At 49.1% G+C, this 17,315-nt stretch overlaps 1 protein-coding gene across 1 annotated transcript in view; it reads left to right on the forward strand.

Annotated features, from left to right (window-relative positions):
• MASP2 (MBL associated serine protease 2) overlaps positions 1 to 17,315 on the forward strand; it is a 900,889-nt gene that overhangs the window by 533,868 nt on the left and 349,706 nt on the right. Inside the window, exons 5-6 of the mRNA XM_063948680.1 lie at positions 4,711 to 4,904; positions 10,032 to 10,179. Coding sequence (XP_063804750.1) covers positions 4,711 to 4,904; positions 10,032 to 10,179 — 342 coding nt within the window. The remainder of the gene's footprint in view (positions 1 to 4,710; positions 4,905 to 10,031; positions 10,180 to 17,315) is intronic.

Below are 17,315 nucleotides of genomic sequence, written 5' to 3' on the forward strand. Positions count from 1 at the left end.
TGGCAGAGGGATCCTCCTTATAGTGCTGATATGAAAGTTTTACTGGCAGGGGGATCCTCCTTTTAGTGCTGATAGGAAAGTATTACTGGCAGAGGGATCCTCCTTATAGTGCTGATAGGAAAGTATTACTGGCAGAGGGGTCCTTCTTATAGTGCTGATAGGAAAGCCCTGCTCTGTGTTATTACTGGCAGAGGGATCCTCCTTATAGTGCTGATAGGAAAGTATTACTGGCAGAGGGATCCTCCTTATAGTGCTGATAGGAAAGTATTACTGGCAGAGGGATCCTCCTTATAGTGCTGATAGGAAAGTATTACTGGCAGAGGATCCTCCTTTTAGTACTGATAGGAAAGTATTACTGGCAGAGGGATCTTCCTTATAGTGCTGATAGGAGAGTATTACTGGCAGAGGGATCCTCCTTATAGTGCTGATAGGAAAGCACCGCTCTGTGTGATTACTGGCAGAGGGATCCTCCTTATAGTGCTGATAGGAAAGTATTACTGGCAGAGGGATCCTCCTTATAGTACTGATAGGAATGTATTACTGGCAGAGGGATCCACCTTGTAGTGCTGATAGGAAAGCCCCGCTCTGTGTGATTACTGGCAGAGGGATCCTCCTTATAGTGCTGATAGGAAAGTATTACTGGCAGAGGGATCCTCCTTATAGTGCTAATAGGAAAGTATTACTGGCAGAGGGATCATTCTTATAGTGCTGATAGGAAAGTATTACTGGCAGAGGGATCCTCCTTATAGTGCTGATTGGAAAGTATTACTGGCAGAGGGATCCTCCTTATAGTACTGATAGGAAAGTATTACTGGCAGAGGGATCCTTCTTATAGTGCTGATAGGAAAGTATTACTGGCAGAGGGATCCTCCTTATAGTACTGATTGGAAAGTATTACTGGCAGAGGGATCCTCCTTATAGTGCTGATAGGAAAGTTTTACTGGCAGAGGGATCTTCCTTTTAGTGCTGATAGGAAAGTATTACTGGCAGAGGGATCCTCCTTATAGTGCTGATAGGAAAGTATTACTGGCAGAGGGGTCCTTCTTATAGTGCTGATAGGAAAGCCCTGCTCTGTGTTATTACTGGCAGAGGGATCCTCCTTATAGTGCTGATAGGAAAGTATTACTGGCAGAGGGATCCTCCTTATAGTGCTGATAGGAAAGTATTACTGGCAGAGGGATCCTCCTTATAGTGCTGATAGGAAAGTATTACTGGCAGAGGATCCTCCTTATAGTACTGATAGGAAAGTATTACTGGCAGAGGGATCTTCCTTATAGTGCTGATAGGAAAGTATTACTGGCAGAGGGATCCTCCTTATAGTGCTGATAGGAAAGCACCGCTCTGTGTGATTACTGGCAGAGGGATCCTCCTTATAGTGCTGATAGGAAAGTATTACTGGCAGAGGGATCCTCCTTATAGTACTGATAGGAAAGTATTACTGGCAGAGGGATCCTCCTTATAGTACTGATAGGAAAGTATTACTGGCAGAGGGATCCTCCTTATAGTACTGATAGGAATGTTTTACTGGCAGAGGGATCCACCTTATAGTGCTTATAGGAAAGTCCCGCTCTGTGTGATTACTGGCAGAGGGATCCTCCTTATAGTGCTGATAGGAAAGTATTACTGGCAGAGGGATCCTCCTTATAGTGCTGATAGGAAAGTATTACTGGCAGAGGGATCCTCCTTATAGTGCTGATAGGAAAGTATTACTGGCAGAGGGATCCTCCTTATAGTGCTAATAGGAAAGTATTACTGGCAGAGGGATCCTCCTTATAGTGCTGATAGGAAAGAATTACTGGCAGAGGGATCCTCCTTATAGTGCTGATAGGAAAGCTTCGCTCTGTGTGATTACTGGCAGAGGGATCCTCCTTATAGTGCTGATAGGAAAGTATTACTGGCAGAGGGATCCTCCTTATAGCGCTGATAGGAAAGTATTACTGGCAGAGGGATCCTCCTTATAGTGCTGATAGGAAAGTATTACTGGCAGAGGGATCCTCCTTATAGTGCTGATAGGAAAGTATTACTGGCAGAGGGATCCTCCTTATAGTGCTGATAGGAAAGTATTACTAGCAGAGGGATCCTCCTTATAGTGCTGATAGGAAAGCCCTGCTCTGTGTTATTACTGGCAGAGGGATCCTCCTTATAGTGCTGATAGGAAAGTGTTACTGGCAGAGGGATCCTCCTTATAGTGCTGATAGGAAAGTATTACTGGCAGAGGGATCCTCCTTATAGTGCTGATAGGAAAGTATTACTGGCAGAGGGATCCTCCTTATAGTGCTGATAGGAAAGTATTACTGGCAGAGGGATCCTCCTTATAGTGCTGATAGGAAAGTCCTGCTCTGTGTTATTACTGGCAGAGGGATCCTCCTTATAGTGCTGATAGGAAAGTGTTACTGGCAGAGGGATCCTCCTTATAGTGCTGATAGGAAAGTATTACTGGCAGAGGGATCCTCCTTATAGTGCTGATAGGAAAGTATTACTGGCAGAGGGATCCTCCTTATAGTGCTGATAGGAAAGTATTACTGGCAGAGGGATCCTCCTTATAGTGCTGATAGGAAAGTATTACTGGCAGAGGGATCCTCCTTATAGTGCTGATAGGAAAGTATTACTGGCAGAGGGATCTTCCTTATAGTACTGATAGGAAAGTATTACTGGCAGAGGGATCCTCCTTATAGTGCTGATAGGAAAGTATTACTGGCAGAGGGATCCTCCTTAGCTGGGAACTCACATGGCCTCATGCAGAGCTGGATGTAAATGCAAGTTGCGTCTTTTTTCCCCATATAACTTTTTGCACGTACGCATGTGCGCCAATTGGCCATACGCCTCTATAGTCCTCACTACGTGGACGCATTTACCACCTTTCCACTCCCTATATTGAGGGGTCTAGGATTGGGGTGGGGATAAAGTACTGTAAGGGCAGGATTACACGAGACATGTGTCCTGCGCTGAGAAGAGTAAGGCGGCTGTTGTGTGTATTGTGTGGACTTCAAAAATGAAAATATTTTAGTTGTATTTTGTTCAAAATGATGTTACCAGGCTGGGTGCTTCCTATCTCACAGTGACGTCACCCCTCCGGCTGTATTCCTGCCCCGTCTGCTCCTGTTATTTGCCAGGGACGGAGGTGCATACTGCCAGCCATACAGCATTGGCCGCATCTGCTGCTTACCGTCATCTCTGCGTGGGTGCACAAGGGCACAGTTTATTGGGGGGTGTATTTCACTTTTCCTCGGAGGTGCAGCTTGCTATTTATACCGGCTTCCAGCTGAGGATGACTGGATTAGGCTTCACCTATATCTGTTACATGGAGATAGAGATATACATGCGGCATATCTCCTTACTGACCCGGTGTATGACACTTTATTTATTCATGTACATGTCCTCTACATACAGGGCCAAATTCAGAGCTGATCACTGCTTTGTGAAATCGCACAGCGGTCGATTATGAAATGACTGCGCATGCGTACGGATCGTAATGCGCAGGTGCGAGGCCAAACTGCAAAAAAATCCTGTGTTTTTTATCACTGGCCGAACGCAGGCTGATTGACAGGAAGCGGGCGACTGTGGGCGGTAACTGGCCGTTTTCTGGGAGTGTCAGGTGTTCCTAAGCGTTGTCAGGGCGGGTTTTCACTTTTTATGCGTGGCGGCTATCTGATCGCAGCCCTCTGCAAAATGGCAGAGGAGCAATCAGGCCTGAATTAGGCCCTTAGTGTAGAAAGCTACACTGGATTATTCCCAAGAAATGAATGACAACAACCCTGAGGCTTTGGTGATCATTGACAAAGGGGGTTATTCAGAACAAACCAAAAAAGTCAACAATTGGGCAAAACAGATGTAACATGTGCAGAGATAGTAGATTTAGGTGTGGTGTGCTCAAACTGAAATGTATGTGCAGAGATAGTAGATTTAGGTGTGGTGTGCTCAAACTGAAATGTATGTGCAGAGATAGTAGATTTAGGTGTGGTGTGCTCAAACTGAAATGTAAATTGCAGTGTAAAAATAAAGCAGCCAGTATTTACACTGCACAGAAACAATATAACGCACCCCAATCTAACTCTCTCTGCACATGTTACATCTGCCCCACCTGCAGTGCAGCCATGTTTTGCCCAATTGTTGACTTTTTTGGTTTGCTAACAGCGCTGAATAACCCGCAATTTTCCTTGTGAAAAATCCCAATGGTTCACAAGTCTTTAAAATCAGAGGGTCTAAAATCAAAGACTTGTCCAAAAGATAACTCAACCAAAAACATAAATGGACACTCAACTAAGGTATAGTGTTCCCTCTAAAGGTTCCAAGACTCTTGCCTGTCACCATTCAAACACTTCCCATTTGGATGCATGGATTATTTTGGAATAGCACTGATCAAATCTATGCATTACTGAAACCACATCTAGTAGCAGAAGAGAAGAGAATATCTGGTCCCTTGGAGGAGTCGGGTCACCCACTTAATGAGGGGAAACACTCTATAATGTAGCATCATTTACTGAACTCTCTGGATAATCCAACCCCAGGAACAGATCGGTTTATCTGGTGTCAGTATCAGAAAATATCAAAGGCCTTTTCTCATAGGGTTAGACCCATTCCTACTGCTGTTTTTCCTATCCTGTCCCAACTTAGAAAGTCACTTTGGTTTTCTTGGAACTTGAGTCTTGACATAAAAGCCTGATCACCCCTGGCCATCTTAATGGTAAATGTGGTATTTCTCTGTCTCAGTTAAGTGTGATGATGTGACCTACACAGCAAGTTCAAGTGAGATCACAAGTCCAGACTTTCCAGGTGTCTACCCCAAACTCACCAACTGCAAGTACAGGATTCAGGCTGAAGAGGGCTTCTCTATCCTCCTGACGTTTCTGCACTTTGATGTGGAGTCGCATCCAGATACTGTGTGTCCTTACGACCGGCTACAGGTAAACGAGAGGCAATATTAAAAGGGTAAAAAGATAGCAGCTTACCAGCAAGAAAACAGGTTGTGGTAGTAGCAGTATGACCGTATCACAAGCATATATCACACCACACCTGCAGTGTATGCGAGAACAGGGGGGATATTTAATAGACAGAACCATCTAAAAAAAAATAACTGCACCCCAAACACTGCCAAACATCACCGTCCGGGACTCACTGGCAGCTGGTGCTCCGCCCCTATTTGACTTTGGGCTGTGCTGCAACTGCCACTGGAGAAAAGATATTTATCTATTTTTTATTTATTTTTAGATAATTATGTTTATTACATACCCCCTAGTTACCAGCCAGCCAAAATGATGGAACAACATAAGTCAGCGCCAGCGGGTGTACGCGTCCAAAGGGAGCAACAGTTGAATTGCTCTGTCGGGCAACATCTTGAATTCCCCCCCCCACAGAGGGGAGGAGCAGCGTTAGCCTTTTATTACAAATGATGGGACACGGCACTGTTTTATGACTGTCAGTCTGTTTCATCAATAAGTGTCCTTTATTTGCATATTGCATAAAAAACAGCTTTAATATCTTCCTGACTCCTCCCATTGCTTTTGTGAATGTAAATATTGCATTTGCCACCAATCCGGCCCTGCCTCTGATCACCCTATATGCCCGATGGGGTGTGGATGTGGTTCAATATATCTTCAGTAAAACCATAGTCACTAGGTCAATCCCAAATGGTCGACATGCAAAAGGTCAATAGGGTCAAATGGTCAAAATGGAAAATGATCATCACAAAAATGGTTGACACAAGTTTTTTTGTGTCATCTTGTATGTTTTTATTATTATTTTTCCCCATAGCTCAGCCAAATTAGTGGAAAAGTGTACCCTCACTGGATTGCCACGCTTTGGGCAAGGTGCCTCGCTTCTCTCCACTACACTACGTTTGTCTCCGGGTACTATTCCCAATCGTAGACCACATGGATGGTAAATAATGGAAAAGTTGAATTTTAAAATAACAATATAAAAACCTTGTGTCGACCATGTGTGTTGAACATTTGCATGTCAACCTTTTGAACCTGTCAAACATAAGCACTGTCTACCTTTTACCTTTCGACCTTTTGCATGTCGACCACCTGGTGTCAACACATTGACCGTCTATCTTTTTTTACTGTAGATCTATCTTTCTTGTACTCTCCGCCCCCTTCACTGTAGCCAGCCAATCAGAGGAGCCCAGAGAGAGTGACAGAGAAGCACTGATAGCTCAGAGCCTGCTGAAAGTAGAAGATCAGCGAAGACTGCTGTCTCCCCGCCTCCTTCCCGTACTCTCCGCCCCCTTCACTGTATCGTTCCAATCAGAGGAGCCCAGGGAGAGGGACAGAGAAGCACTGATAGCTCAGAGCCTGCTGAAGGTAGAAGATCAGCGAAGACTGCTGTCTCCCCGCCTCCTTCCCGTACTCTCCGCCCCCTTCACTGTATCGTTCCAATCAGAGGAGCCCAGAGAGAGTGACAGAGAAGCACTGATAGCTCAGAGCCTGCTGAAGGTAGAAGATCAGCGAAGACTGCTGTCTCCCCGCCTCCTTCCCGTACTCTCCGCCCCCTTCACTGTATCGTTCCAATCAGAGGAGCCCAGGGAGAGGGACAGAGAAGCACTGATAGCTCAGAGCCTGCTGAAGGTAGAAGATCAGCGAAGACTGCTGTCTCCCCGCCTCCTTCCCGTACTCTCCGCCCCCTTCACTGTATCGTTCCAATCAGAGGAGCCCAGGGAGAGGGACAGAGAAGCACTGATAGCTCAGAGCCTGCTGAAGGTAGAAGATCAGCGAAGACTGCTGTCTACCCGCCTCCTTCCCGTACTCTCCGCCCCCTTCACTGTATCGTTCCAATCAGAGGAGCCCAGAGAGAGTGACAGAGAAGCACTGATAGCTCAGAGCCTGCTGAAGGTAGAAGATCAGCGAAGACTGCTGTCTCCCCGCCTCCTTCCCGTACTCTCCGCCCCCTTCACTGTAGCCAGCCAATCAGAGGAGCCCAGAGAGAGTGACAGAGAAGCACTGATAGCTCAGAGCCTGCTGAAGGTAGAAGATCAGCGAAGACTGCTGTCTCCCCGCCTCCTTCCCGTACTCTCCGCCCCCTTCACTGTATCGTTCCAATCAGAGGAGCCCAGAGAGAGTGACAGAGAAGCACTGATAGCTCAGAGCCTGCTGAAGGTAGAAGATCAGCGAAGACTGCTGTCTCCCCGCCTCCTTCCCGTACTCTCCGCCCCCTTCACTGTATCGTTCCAATCAGAGGAGCCCAGAGAGAGTGACAGAGAAGCACTGATAGCTCAGAGCCTGCTGAAGGTAGAAGATCAGCGAAGACTGCTGTCTCCCCGCCTCCTTCCCGTACTCTCCGCCCCCTTCACTGTATCGTTCCAATCAGAGGAGCCCAGGGAGAGGGACAGAGAAGCACTGATAGCTCAGAGCCTGCTGAAGGTAGAAGATCAGCGAAGACTGCTGTCTCCCCGCCTCCTTCCCGTACTCTCCGCCCCCTTCACTGTATCGTTCCAATCAGAGGAGCCCAGAGAGAGTGACAGAGAAGCACTGATAGCTCAGAGCCTGCTGAAGGTAGAAGATCAGCGAAGACTGCTGTCTCCCCGCCTCCTTCCCGTACTCTCCGCCCCCTTCACTGTATCGTTCCAATCAGAGGAGCCCAGAGAGAGTGACAGAGAAGCACTGATAGCTCAGAGCCTGCTGAAGGTAGAAGATCAGCGAAGACTGCTGTCTCCCCGCCTCCTTCCCGTACTCTCCGCCCCCTTCACTGTATCGTTCCAATCAGAGGAGCCCAGGGAGAGGGACAGAGAAGCACTGATAGCTCAGAGCCTGCTGAAGGTAGAAGATCAGCGAAGACTGCTGTCTCCCCGCCTCCTTCCCGTACTCTCCGCCCCCTTCACTGTATCGTTCCAATCAGAGGAGCCCAGAGAGAGTGACAGAGAAGCACTGATAGCTCAGAGCCTGCTGAAGGTAGAAGATCAGCGAAGACTGCTGTCTCCCCGCCTCCTTCCCGTACTCTCCGCCCCCTTCACTGTATCGTTCCAATCAGAGGAGCCCAGAGAGAGTGACAGAGAAGCACTGATAGCTCAGAGCCTGCTGAAGGTAGAAGATCAGCGAAGACTGCTGTCTCCCCGCCTCCTTCCCGTACTCTCCGCCCCCTTCACTGTATCGTTCCAATCAGAGGAGCCCAGAGAGAGTGACAGAGAAGCACTGATAGCTCAGAGCCTGCTGAAGGTAGAAGATCAGCGAAGACTGCTGTCTCCCCGCCTCCTTCCCGTACTCTCCGCCCCCTTCACTGTAGCCAGCCAATCAGAGGAGCCCAGGGAGAGGGACTGAGAAGCACGGATAGCTCAGAGCCTGCTGAAGGTAGAAGATCAGCGAAGACTGCTGTCTCCCCGCCTCCTTCCCGTACTCTCCGCCCCCTTCACTGTAGCCAGCCAATCAGAGGAGCCCAGGGAGAGGGACTGAGAAGCACGGATAGCTCAGAGCCTGCTGAAGGTAGAAGATCAGTGAAGACTGCTGTCTCCCCGCCTCCTTCCCGTACTCTCCGCCCCCTTCACTGTAGCCAGCCAATCAGAGGAGCCCAGGGAGAGAGTGGCAGAGAAGCACGGATAGCTCAGAGTCTGCTGAGGGTAGAAGATCAGCGAAGACTGCTGTCTCCCCGCCTCCTTCCCGTACTCTCCGCCCCCTTCACTGTAGCCAGCCAATCAGAGGACCCCAGGGAGAGAGTGGCAGAGAAGCACGAATAGCTCAGAGCCTGCTGAGGGTAGAAGATCAGCGAAGACTGCTGTCTCCCCGCCTTCTCCCCGCCTCCTTCCCGTACTCTCCGCCCCCTTCACTGTAGGAGCCCAGGGAGAGAGTGGCAATGAAAGTAAATCTGTCCCTATTCTCCATGTGACTGGGACACCTCCGGGAGAGAGGCTCACAGAAAGTATATACTACATTAATGACGTAACCCAGCATATGCTGCTGACTCCGCGCTCACCCCCGCCTCACTCTGCTGGCCCATGCACACACAGAACCTGCATTACAGACAGCGTCACAGGGGCCTCATTTTACCACTGCATCACCGGAAAGGTAAGTATACCAGAATTTCTATATTTCTATATTGGGAAACTAACCGCAGCAGAACTACATGAATACGCCCCTTGATCTGACACTTGTTATTCACTTCTTTCTAGGTACCAAGGGCCCCATTTATCAATCATTACATCTGCAATGAGATCTGCGCGTGATGTTAGCACCGAGATCGCATTGCACAATGGGGGTCATTCTGACCTGATCGCTCACTGCAGTTCCTTACAGCGCAGCAATCAGGTCAGAACGGCACATGCGCCTGCACCGCAGTGCGCCGGCGCATGGCTGACAGCTGATGGCTGTCATTGCCTAGCGATCGACTCTTACTGATTGACAGGCAGAGGCGGTCGCTGGGCGGGAGGGGGTGGCACAGCAGCATTTGGCCACCGTTTTCTGGGCTCGGTCCGGCCAACGCAGTCGTGGCCGAACTGTGCGGCGGGCGGACCGCAGCAGCTGCGTGACATCACACACAGCTGCTGCAACCCGGGCAGTGACGAGTAGGTCCTGGCCTGCACGCAAAAGCTGCGCTGGCCGTGAGCTACTCCTGATGTACAAAAGTATCGCGTTGTGCGATGCTTTTGCACTTCTATGACGGGGCAGGGACTGACATGCGGGGTGGACTAGCCCTGTGCTGAGCGCCCCCCGCGTGTCTGTGTTCCTGAACGTAGCTTTTAAAAATGTAGCACAGCTATGATCAAGTCGGAATCACCCCATTGTACATATATCAGCTAGATGTATGACGTGGCAGGGGCTTTGAAAGGAGCCCGGCCCTGTGAAGTTCTTCTTCAGGGCTGGGTGATTCCGCTGACCATGCATGGTGACCATTGCTGAGAAGGGCACCGAGGAACCCTCTCCCAGTGATATGTGACATGACAGAGGGGCTCACCATCTTTGATAAATCATATCCCTGTGTTTAGAACTGTTTCTATAGAAGTTGATATTTTCAGCTTACAATATACGATGCTCCACCAATTATTAACCCAACTGATGATATCTGAATGGTGCACATACCTCCAATGAATGCTCTTCCATCTTCAGATTACAGCCAAGGGAAAGAACCTACCTCCCCTCTGTGGGGATAATTTACCACCAGAAATGGACACGGGCAGCAATAAGGTCGATATTTTGTTTACAGCGGATGGATCTGGACATCACACAGGGTGGAAAATTCAATATACGACCAAAGGTAAGAACTCAGATGCTGCTTACTAGGAATGCATACAACAGAGAGCTTACAACTGGCATGAGTCGTTTCCTAATTTCCCTACAAATAACAGTGCTAGGAAGGGGTATCAGAACATTTATTAGTCGGGGGACAGATGTTTCCTTATTTTGGTGCCCTGGGGCGGAGCCACTGGGGAGGAGATGGAAGTACTATGGGGATTAAATGGGGGTGCCACTACGGTGAGGAGGAGCTGGGAAGAGAGGGAGAGTATGAGGGAGAGAAAGAGGGAGAGAGAGAGAGAGACAAAGTGTCAGGGAGAGTGATGGAGAGAGAGAGTGTCAGGGAGAGAAAGAAGGATAGTGTCAGAAAGAGAGAGGAGAAAGCAGAGAGAGTGTGTTAGGGAGAGAGAGGGAGAGTGAGAGAGGAGGAAAAGGAGAGAGAGTGTTAGGGGAGAGAGAGAGGAGAAAGAAGAGGAGAGAGAGTGTTAGGGGGAGAGACAGGGGAGAAAGAGGAGAGAGAGTGTTAGGGGGAGAGAGGGAGCGTGAGAGAGGAGGAAAAGGAGAGAGAGAGTGTTAGGGGGAGAGAGGGAGCGTGAGAGAGGAGGAAAAGGAGAGAGAGAGTGTTAGGGGGAGAGAGGGGAGAAATTGGAGAGAGAGTGTTAGGAAGAGAGAGGGATAGTGAGAGAGGAGGAAGAGGAGAGAGAGTGTTAGGAAGAGAGAGGGAGAGTGAGAGAGGAGGAAGAGGAGAGAGAGTGTTAGGGGGAGAGAGAGAGTAGGAAGAAGAGGAGAGAGAGTGTTAGGGGTAGAGAGAGGGGAGAAAGAGGAGAGAGAGTGTTAGGGGGAGAGAGGGAGAGTGAGAGAGGAGGAAGAGGAGAGAGAGTGTTAGGGAGAGAGACAGAGGAGAAAGAAGAGGAGAGAGAGTGTTAGGGGGAGAGAGAGAGTAGGAAGAAGAGGAGAGAGAGTGTTAGGGGTAGAGAGAGGGGAGAAAGAGGAGAGAGAGTGTTAGGGGGAGAGAGGGAGAGTGAGAGAGGAGGAAGAGGAGAGAGAGTGTTAGGGAGAGAGACAGAGGAGGAAGAAGAGGAGAGAGAGTGTTAGGGGGAGAGAGGGAGCGTGAGAGAGGAGGAAAAGGAGAGAGAGTGTTAGGGGGAGAGAGAGGGGAGAAAGAGGAGAGAGAGTGTTAGGAAGAGAGAGGGAGAGTGAGAGAGGAGGAAGAGGAGAGAGGGTGTTAGGAAGAGAGAGGGAGAATGAGAGAGGAGGAAGAGGAGAGAGGGTGTTAGGGGGAGAGAGAGAGAGGAGGAAGAAGAGGAGAGAGAGTGTTAGGGGGAGAGAGGGAGAGTGAGAGAGGAGGAAGAGGAGAGAGAGTGTTAGGGAGAGAGACAGAGGAGGAAGAAGAGGAGAGAGAGTGTTAGAGAGAGAGGAGGAAGAGGAGAGTGTTAGGGAGAGAGAGTGTTAGGGAGAGAGAGAGAAAGAGAGAGGAGGAGGAGGAAGAGGAGAGAGAGTGTTAGGGAGAGAGGAGAGAGTGTTAGGGAGAAAGGGAGAGAGAGAGAGAGAGAGGAGAGGAAGAGGAGAGAGTGTTAGAGAGAGAGGAGGAAGAGGAGAGAAAGTGTTAGGGAGAGAGAGAGGAGGAAGATGAGAGAGAGTGTTAGAGAGAGAGGAGGAAGATGAGAGAGAGTGTTAGGGAGAGAGAAGCAAGAAGAAAGAGTGTTAGGGAGAGGGGGGAGAAAGAGGAGAGAGTGTTAGGGAGAGAGAGAGAGAGGAAGAAGAAGAGGAGAGTGTTAGGGAGAGAGAGAGAGAAAGAGGGGGTAGGAAGAGGAGAGAGTGCTAGGGAGAGAGAGAGAAAGAGAGAGAGGAGGAAGAGGAAAGAGTGTAAGGGAGAGAGAGAGAGTGTTAGGGAGAGAAAGAGAGAGGGGAGGAAGAGGAGAGAGAGAGAGAGAGAGAGAGAGAGGAGGAAGAGGAGAGAGTTTGTTAGGGAGAGACAGAGGAGAGTGTTAGTGAGAGAGAGAAAGAGAGAGAGGAGGAAGAGGAGAGAGAGTGTTAGGGAGAGAGAGAGAGAGAGAGAGAGGGAGGGAGAGGAAGATGAGAGAGAGAGAGAGAGAGGGGGGGGAGGAAGAGGAGAGAAAGTGTTAGGGAGAGAGGAGGAAGAGCAGAGAGAGTGTTAGAGAGAGAGGAGGAAATGGAGAGAGAGTGTTAGAGAGAGAGAGGACGAAGAGGGGAGAGAGTGTTAGAGAGAGAGAGAGAGAGAGAGAGAGAGAGGGAGAGGAAGAGGAGAGAGAGAGAGAGAGGAGGAAGAGGAGAGAAAGTGTTAAGGAGAGAGGAGGAAGAGCAGAGAGAGTGTTAGAGAGAGAGGAGGAAGAGGAGAGAGAGTGTTAGAGAGAGAGAGGACGAAGAGGGGAGAGAGTGTTAGAGAGAGAGAGTGTGTGCTAGGGAGAGAGGAGAAAGAGCAGAGAGAGTGTTAGAGAGAGAGAGAGAAGAAAGAGGATAGAGAGTGTTGGGGAGAGAGGAGAAAGATGAAAGAGAGTGTTAGAGAGAGAGGAGGAAGAGGAGAGACAGTGTTAGGGAGAGAGAGAGTGTGTGTTAGGGAGAGAGAGAGGGGAAAGAGGAGAGAGAGTGTTAGAGAGAGAAAGAGAGAGGGGAGGAAGAGGAGAGAGAGTGTTAGAGAGAGAGAGAGAGAGGATGAAGAGGAGAGAAAGTGTTAGGGAGAGAGAGAGTGTGTGTTAGGGAGAGAGGAGAAAGAGGAGAGAGAATGTTAGAGAGAGAGAGGAGGAAGAAGAGGGGGGAGAGTGTGTGTTAGGGAGAAAGCAGAAAGAGGAGAGTGTTAGAGAAAGAAAGAGAGAGGGAGGAAGAGGAGAGAGAGTATTAGAGAGAGAAAGAGAGAAGGGAGGAAGAGGAGAGAGAGTGTTAGAGAGAGAGGTGGAAGAGGAGAGAGAGTGTTAGAGAGAGAGAGAGATGGGGAAGGAAGAGGAGAGGGAGTGTTAGAGAGAGAGGAGGAAGAGGAGAGAGAGTGTTAGGGAGAGAGAGAGATAGAGATAGAGAGAGTGAGTGTGTGTTAGGGAGAGAGAAAGGAGAAAGAGGAGAGAGAGTGTTAGAGAGAGAAAGAGAGAGGGGAGGAAGAGGAGAGAGTTAGAGAGAGAGAGAGAATGAGAGTGGGGCGGAAGAGGAGAGAGAGTGTTAGAGAGAGAGAGAGAGGAGGAAGAGGAGAGAGAGAGTGTTAGAGAGAGAGGAGAAAGAGGAGAGAGGGAGTGTTAGGGAGAGAGAGGGGGGAGAGGAGAGAGAGTGTTAGAGAGAGAAAGAGAGAGGGGAGGAAGAGGAGAGAGAGTGTTAGAGAGAGAGAGAGAGAGAGAGGCGGAAGAGGAGAGAGAGAGAGGAGGAAGAGAAGAGAGTGTTAGAGAGAGAGAGAGAGAGTAAGAGGAAGAGGAAGAGGGGAGAGAGTGTGTGTTAGGGAGAGAGGAGAAAGAGGAGAAAGAGTGTTAGAGATAGAGGAGGAAGAGGAGAGAGAGTGTTAGAGAGAGAGAGAGAGAAAGAAAGAGAGAGAGAGAGAGAGAGGGGAGGAAGAGGAGAGAGAGTGTTAGAGAAAGAGACGGAGGAAGAGGAGAGAGTGTTAGAGAGAGAGGCGGAAGAGGAGAGAGAGTTAGAGAGAGAGAGATGGGGGGAGGAAGAGGAGAGAGAGTGTGTTAGGGTCTCCTGCCCTGTGCTGCCACGTCGTCATGGCAACCGGGAGACAAGTGCTAGCGGAGTAACCTGAGCGCAGCTGATACTCCGGTTCGGGTCTTTTGCTGTGCAGTGGTTATAGGCTCTGTGCACTGCAGGGGATCCGGTGCTGGTTTTTGTGCTCACAGTCTGTGAGGTCTGAGTGGGGCGTGGACAGCACCTGCTTTATAAGGCCTCTTCTCAGGGTAAGCAGATGCTGCTGAATCTTTGTTGGTTAGTCAGTTCCTGAAAGTTAGCCAGTACTGTGTAGCTTTGTATTTGTTTGTTGCTTACTGCAAATAGGCCTGGGGATTTGGTATTACACTCTGCCAATCCAGACCTAGCAGTAAGACTGGAGTCAGTCGTTTAGCTTGCTGGGGTTCTGTTACTACTCTGTGAACTTAGCAAGTTTGCGGCTGTATTCTAAGACTTGCCTATCTAATCCTGTCTCACTGTGCTAGGTGTCAGGGGTCAGTTTAGTGGCAGTAAGCTGAACCTGTGCACTGCAAGTGAGAATTAGGATTGTGGAGACTCTCCTTGTGTCTATCATTCCATCTCTGACCAAGGAGTTTACTGCCACACCCGTTGGTAACCCTTTAGGGTTTTGCTGTTGCCCTTAGCAACAGCATTTCGGGTTCTCTACGTATTAAAACACAACATCTTGCTTTTCCCATCTGAGCAGTTCTAATACAAGGGAGATACCCAGTTCCTTAGCCTCTGGGCTTCTCTGTTCACTTTGTGTGTATTTTGTTACCCTATCACCTTCTGTGTACGTTATGTCATATTCCCCAGTCTGTCTGTGAGTCCATTTGTTTTGCATAACAGTTCAAACACCAGTACATTCCTGCAGGCACTGGAGTGCATAACAGTTCTGACACCAGTACTTTCCTGCAGGCACTGGTGTGCATAACATATTCAGCAGCCTAATACTCCTGTTGAAATTTTGTGGGAATATGGAGCATACCCCTCAAAATACGTTGCAACAGGTGGTCGATCAGGTGCAGGTCCTGACTCGACAATTTAATGATTTGTCCATTAAAATGCACACCTCCCAGGCTGCTGGCGGAGCTCCCGCAGCAGCAGCACCTGCAGGGGTTAAGGAGCCGAAAGTAAATCTCCCGGATCGTTTTTCTGGAGATCGCTCGCAGTTCTTTTGTTTCAAGGAGAGCTGCAAGCTATACTTCCGGCTTAGGCCTCAGTCTTCTGGGTCGGAGATTCAGCGGGTGGGCATAGTGATTTCCTTGCTACAAGGAGACCCACAGGTCTGGGCATATGGGTTGCAGCCTGACTGTCCGTCGCTTAAAAGTGTTGATGCTTTTTTTACGGCACTGGGCATGTTGTATGATGACCCTGACAAGACGGCCTCAGCCGAGGCTCAGATTTCGATCCTTAAGCAAGGGCGAAGGCCAGTTGAGGTTTACTGTACGGAGTTTCGGAGGTTGGCCCATGATACCCAGTGGAATGACCCAGCCCTGAGACACCAGTACCGAAGAGGTCTTTCTAACCAGATAAAGGACCAACTGGTACAATATCCCTTGCCTGATAGCTTGGATCAGCTCATGCAGTTATCCATCCGGGTGGATAGACGGCTGAGAGAGCGTAGGCTTGAAAGGGAGACTGAGATTTCCTTCCTTCCCAAGGGAACCTCAGACTCTTAGGAATTTTCTGAGGAGCCTATGCAGATTGGGGCTACCCGCCTCTCCTCGCGTGAGAAGACGCGGAGGAGACAGCAGGGGTTGTGTTTGTACTGTGGGAATAAAGGTCATGTGGTAGTATCATGCCCAGAAAAGCCGGAAAACTTCAGGGCCTGAGGGTGATGGGAAATATCCTGTCAGGCCAGAAGTCAGAATTTCCCAAGAAGACTTTTATCATTCCGGTGACCTTGAAGATCCTCGGTCAAACTGTCAAGACTGAGGCCTTTGTGGACAGTGGGGCCAACGGGGTTTTTATGGACCGCCAATTCGCCCTGAAACACTCTGTTCCCTTAGTACCCTTGGCATCGGAAATTGAGATTTGTGGGTTAAACGGGGAACCATTATCCCAAGGTAAAATTACCTCTTGCACTAGCCAGATTTCTTTGTTTATTGGAGCCACACACTCTGAAAAATTGTCCTTTTATGTGACTGTCTGTACTTTTGCCCCATTGGTGTTGGGGTTACCCTGGTTAAGGGCCCACAATCCTCAATTTGACTGGGTCTCTGGGGAGATTCTTAGTTGGGGTACTGATTGTTTCAGGAGTTGCTTGAGCCTTCCAGTCCGGCTCTCGCAGCTAAGTTTGCCAGGATTGCCAGGGTGTTATGCAGATTTTGCGGACGTGTTCTCCAAAAAAGTTGCAGAGGTACTACCTCCCCATCGCCCCTATGACTGTGCCATTGATTTGTTGCCAAATGCTAAGCTTCCCAAGAGCAGGTTGTACTCCCTGTCACGTCCTGAGACTCAGGCTATGGCAGAGTACATTCAGGAGAACTTGGCTAAGGGATTTATCAGACCTTCACAGTCTCCAGTTGGGTCGGGGTTCTTCTTCGTGGGTAAAAAGGATGGTTCGTTGCGACCCTGCATCGACTTCAGGGAATTGAACCGTATCACGATTAAAAACTCATACCCACTGCCTCTCATTTCGGTCTTGTTTGACCAGCTTCGTACTGCCACCATTTTTTCTAAGATTGACCTACGCGGTGCGTACAATCTAATCCGAATAAGAGAGGGGGATGAATGGAAGACTGCCTTTAATACCCACTCAGGGCATTATGAATATTTGGTGATGCCTTTTGGGCTCTGTAATGCCCCGGCAGTCTTCCAGGATTTCATGAATGATGTGCTCAGGGAATATTTGGATAGATTCTTAGTTGTATACTTAGATGACATCCTAATCTTCTCCCATTCCCTGGAGGAACATCGGAAGCATGTACGCTTAGTCCTCCAGAAACTCAGAGACCACCGGCTTGGGGCGAAGCTTGAGAAGTGCGAATTTGAAGTTCAGCAAATCGCATTTCTAGGATATATTATCTCCCCAGAAGGTTTCCAAATGGAGGGTTCTAAGGTACAGGCAGTCCTGGATTGGGTGCAGCCCACTAGTTTGAAGGCGCTTCAGCGTTTCCTGGGCTTTGCAAATTTTTATAGACGATTTATCGCTGGATTTTCGTCTATAGTGGCGCCCTTGGTGGCACTCACTAAGAAAGGGGCGGATGTTGCTCACTGGTCTCGTGAGGCTAAAGCGGCTTTTGCCCGTCTCAAAAGGGCATTTGTTTCGGCCAAGGTGCTGCGACACCCAGATCCAGAGCGTCCTTTTGTGGTGGAGGTGGATGCCTCTGAGATGGGTATTGGGGCAGTGCTTTCTCAGATGGGAGTGTCTGATAATCGCCTTCATCCCTGTGCTTACTTTTCCCGTAAATTTTCGCCTGCCGAGATGAATTATGACGTGGGTAACCGGGAATTGTTGGCTATTAAGGATGCACTCGAGGAGTGGAGACA

This window comes from Pseudophryne corroboree (assembly GCF_028390025.1).
Source record: "Pseudophryne corroboree isolate aPseCor3 chromosome 10 unlocalized genomic scaffold, aPseCor3.hap2 SUPER_10_unloc_1, whole genome shotgun sequence".
Taxonomy (NCBI): Eukaryota; Metazoa; Chordata; class Amphibia; order Anura; family Myobatrachidae; genus Pseudophryne; species Pseudophryne corroboree.